The 3,329-nt window shown below is 43.0% G+C and overlaps 1 protein-coding gene across 1 annotated transcript in view; it reads left to right on the top strand.

The window, feature by feature from the left end:
* Positions 1 to 3,329, top strand: part of Rragd (Ras related GTP binding D) — a 27,577-nt gene that overhangs the window by 13,784 nt on the left and 10,464 nt on the right. The window contains exons 3-4 of the mRNA XM_021222286.2: positions 1,087 to 1,401; positions 2,986 to 3,128. Of these exons, the coding sequence (XP_021077945.1) occupies positions 1,087 to 1,401; positions 2,986 to 3,128 (458 nt within the window). The remainder of the gene's footprint in view (positions 1 to 1,086; positions 1,402 to 2,985; positions 3,129 to 3,329) is intronic.

Genomic DNA, 3,329 nt, shown 5'->3' on the forward strand with positions numbered 1-3,329 from the left:
AAAAAAAAAAAAAAGAAAAAAGATTAAAAAAAAAAAATAACACCAGGACTCAATCTCAGAACCCCATCAATACTAGGCAAGGGTTACCATTGAGCTACATTACCAATTCTGTTTGTTTGTTTGTTTGTTTAGAATTATTTCTGTATGTGAATATACTTTAGCTATCTTCAGACACATGAGAAGAGGGCCTCAGATCCTGTTACAAATGGTTGTGAGCCACCATGTGGTTGGAGGGAATTGAACTCAGGACCTCTGGAAGAGCAGTCTTAACTGCTGAGCCATCTCTCCAGCCCTGTTTGTTTTGAGACAGAATCTCAAAGACTATCCCAGGCTGGCCTGTAATTCAAAGCAATCCTCCTGCCTCAGCCTCCATTCCTGTGAGCCACCATTCCTGATTCGGATTGATTACTAAACAGAAAAATAGTTAGTTGCACAGGTGTTTATTATTTATTATATACAGGTAGGAATGAGGAGAAAATAGTATTGTGGTGTTCAAAATAATTGCTCTAGACCAGGAGTCTCAAATTCTCTGTACAGGGCCAGAAGTGAATGCTCTGGAGCCTGCACTGTCTGTGGGAGTCCCAGAGGAGGGTTCCACATGTCTGCAATGTGGCACCCAGCAGCCCTGGAGAGAACAGACAGACAGACAAGCATGCTGAGCTGATTTCCCTTGTGGTTTAGTTACAAAAGCCAGCAGAGGTTCGATGACTTCCCTGGATTAGTGTTAAACTGCTCTCTCACCCTCCTTCCCAGCCTTTTTTTCATCTGTAGTCTCCACATCACTGTCCTTGAAAGCCCTGGGAAGCCGGGAGGCATCCTGTCTCCTGGAACTCCGCCTCTTGTCTTTAAAGCTATCAACAGCCTATACTGTGACCACCCAAACCAGCTGCATTTTCTTTCTTAGCTTCTGTGTTAACAAACTTAGGTTTGTATACTTGAAGTCTGTGAAGCCAGAATATTTTTGTGTGTGTGTGTGTGGGTGTTGAGAGTTTGGGAAAAATATTTTTGGAGATCACAGCTATGTGTTTTGAGGTGTGTATGGAAGGTTCTGGAAACAAAAAGCTGAAGGCATGAACTTTGTTCCAGGATGACTATATGGAAGCACTGGCCCGGCTCCATCTCACAGTGACCAGGGCCTACAAGGTGAACACTGATATCAACTTCGAGGTGTTTATTCATAAAGTAGATGGTCTGTCAGATGATCACAAAATTGAAACCCAAAGAGACATTCACCAGAGGGCAAACGATGACCTCGCTGATGCTGGCTTAGAAAAAATTCACCTGAGCTTTTACCTGACCAGCATATATGACCATTCAATATTTGAAGCCTTTAGTAAAGTGGTTCAGAAACTGATCCCACAGCTCCCGACGCTGGAGAANCTGCTGAACATCTTTATCTCAGTAAGTAGACAGTTTCTTCCTGCTTGGGTCATCTGCAGAGTTCGAGAGCGACATGGCGAGAGTCAAAACTTGTATACCTGCCTGCATTTCAGGCCACGTTAGTATCGCTCTTGAAGATGACTCCTACATAAATGTTTTAGAGCCTTTTAAGTTTTAATCCTCAGTGCACGTGGACTGCTTGTTCAAGTGGGAAGCAAGCATCTGTATTAATGAAACCTCACCTTAGCTACGGAGCAAAAAGCTTGGTTAGCGGCCGGCAAGGTGGCACAGCCAAGGCACCTGTTGCCGAGTCTCACGGTCAAATCAAACCATGGGACCACTTGCTACAAGGAGAGAAGCAACTCCTTCCTTCCTTCCTTCCTTCCTTCCTTCCTTCCTTCCTTCCTTCCTTCCTTCCTTCCTTCCTTCCTTCCTTCCTTCCTTCCTTCCTTCCTTCCTTCCTTCCTTCCTTCCTTCCTTCCTTCCTTCCTTCCTTCCTCAGAGTTGTCTTCTGATCTCCACGTGGATGCTCAGTAGACCTAACAACCCCAGCCACACAAAAAGACATAAATAAATATAAGATGTCTTTAAAACCCCTTGTTCTGTTGATGAGGTCTGTGGTTTTTTTTTTGTTGTTGTTTTTCACCTTGTAGACCAGGCTGGTCTCGAACTCAGAAATCTGCCTGGCTCTGCCTCCCGAGTGCTGGGATTAAAGGTATGCGCCACCACGCCAGGCTTGAGGTCTATGTTTGAATACCACAGGTTTAACACCATGTCCGTGGCGAGCCTGACGAGCCAGGGTTTAGGGAACACTGCCCAAGTGGTTTACCTCAGACAAATAACTTAGGCTAATCCTGCCTTCAGTTTCTTTTTTAAGTCCATCATAAAATTTATGACAGTAAGCTTAAAGAGCAGTAAGACTGTATAGCTGGAATGCCTTATCATTTTTTTTTTTTTTTAAATCTCTAAAGAAAATCACTTTATTATAAAATTGTTGGGCTGGAGAGATGGCTCAGCGGTTAAGAGTACTAGCTGCTCTTCCAGAGGTCCTGAGTTCAATTCCCAGCAGCCACATGGTGGCTCACAGCCATCTGTAATGGGATCTGACGCCCTCTTTCTGGCCTGTAGGCATGCATACATTCTGAACACTACATACACAATAAATAATTTTTTAAAAATTGTCGTCTACTGACTGTGCAAGTAGGAGAACTTCACTGTGACATTTCATAGAGGCCTATGCTGTACTTTAACCTCCATGCCTCCATGTTCTATGCTGTCCCTCCATGTCTTCCCAACCCTTTCATAATTGATGGGGTGGAATATCATATTTTTTTAATGTAACCATGACACAGTCTGAACTTGCTGTTACTTTGAGGCATCCCTCTCTCTTTTTTAAATAACTAAAGAAATATTTATTTTATGTATATGAGCACACTGTGTAGCTGTCTTCAGACACACCAGAAGAGGGCATCAGATCCCGTTGTGAGCTACCATGAGGGTGCTGGGATTTGAACTCAGGACCTCTGGAAGAACAGTCAGTGCTCTTAACCACTGAGCCATCTCCCCAGCCCAAGGCATGTCTTTTTTATTTTCTTCCCCTTTCAGAATTCTGGAATTGAGAAAGCGTTTCTGTTTGACGTGGTCAGTAAGATTTATATCGCAACCGACAGCACGCCAGTGGACATGCAGACATATGAGCTCTGCTGCGACATGATTGACGTGGTGATCGACATCTCCTGTATTTATGGGTAAGTAACACAGTCTTTTCTATTGCCGTTGAAGCAGTTTGTCTGTCTGTCTGTCTGTCTGTCTGTTTTTGGATACTCTGACCACGCTTTCCTCTTTTCCATTCTTTTTTTTTTTTTTTTTTTTTTTTTTTTAAAGATTTATCTGTGCTGGAGAGATGGTTCAGAGGTTAAATAAATCTTATTTATTTATTATTATACATA

Source organism: Mus pahari, chromosome 22 (genome assembly GCF_900095145.1).
Source record: "Mus pahari chromosome 22, PAHARI_EIJ_v1.1, whole genome shotgun sequence".
Taxonomy (NCBI): domain Eukaryota; kingdom Metazoa; phylum Chordata; class Mammalia; order Rodentia; family Muridae; genus Mus; species Mus pahari.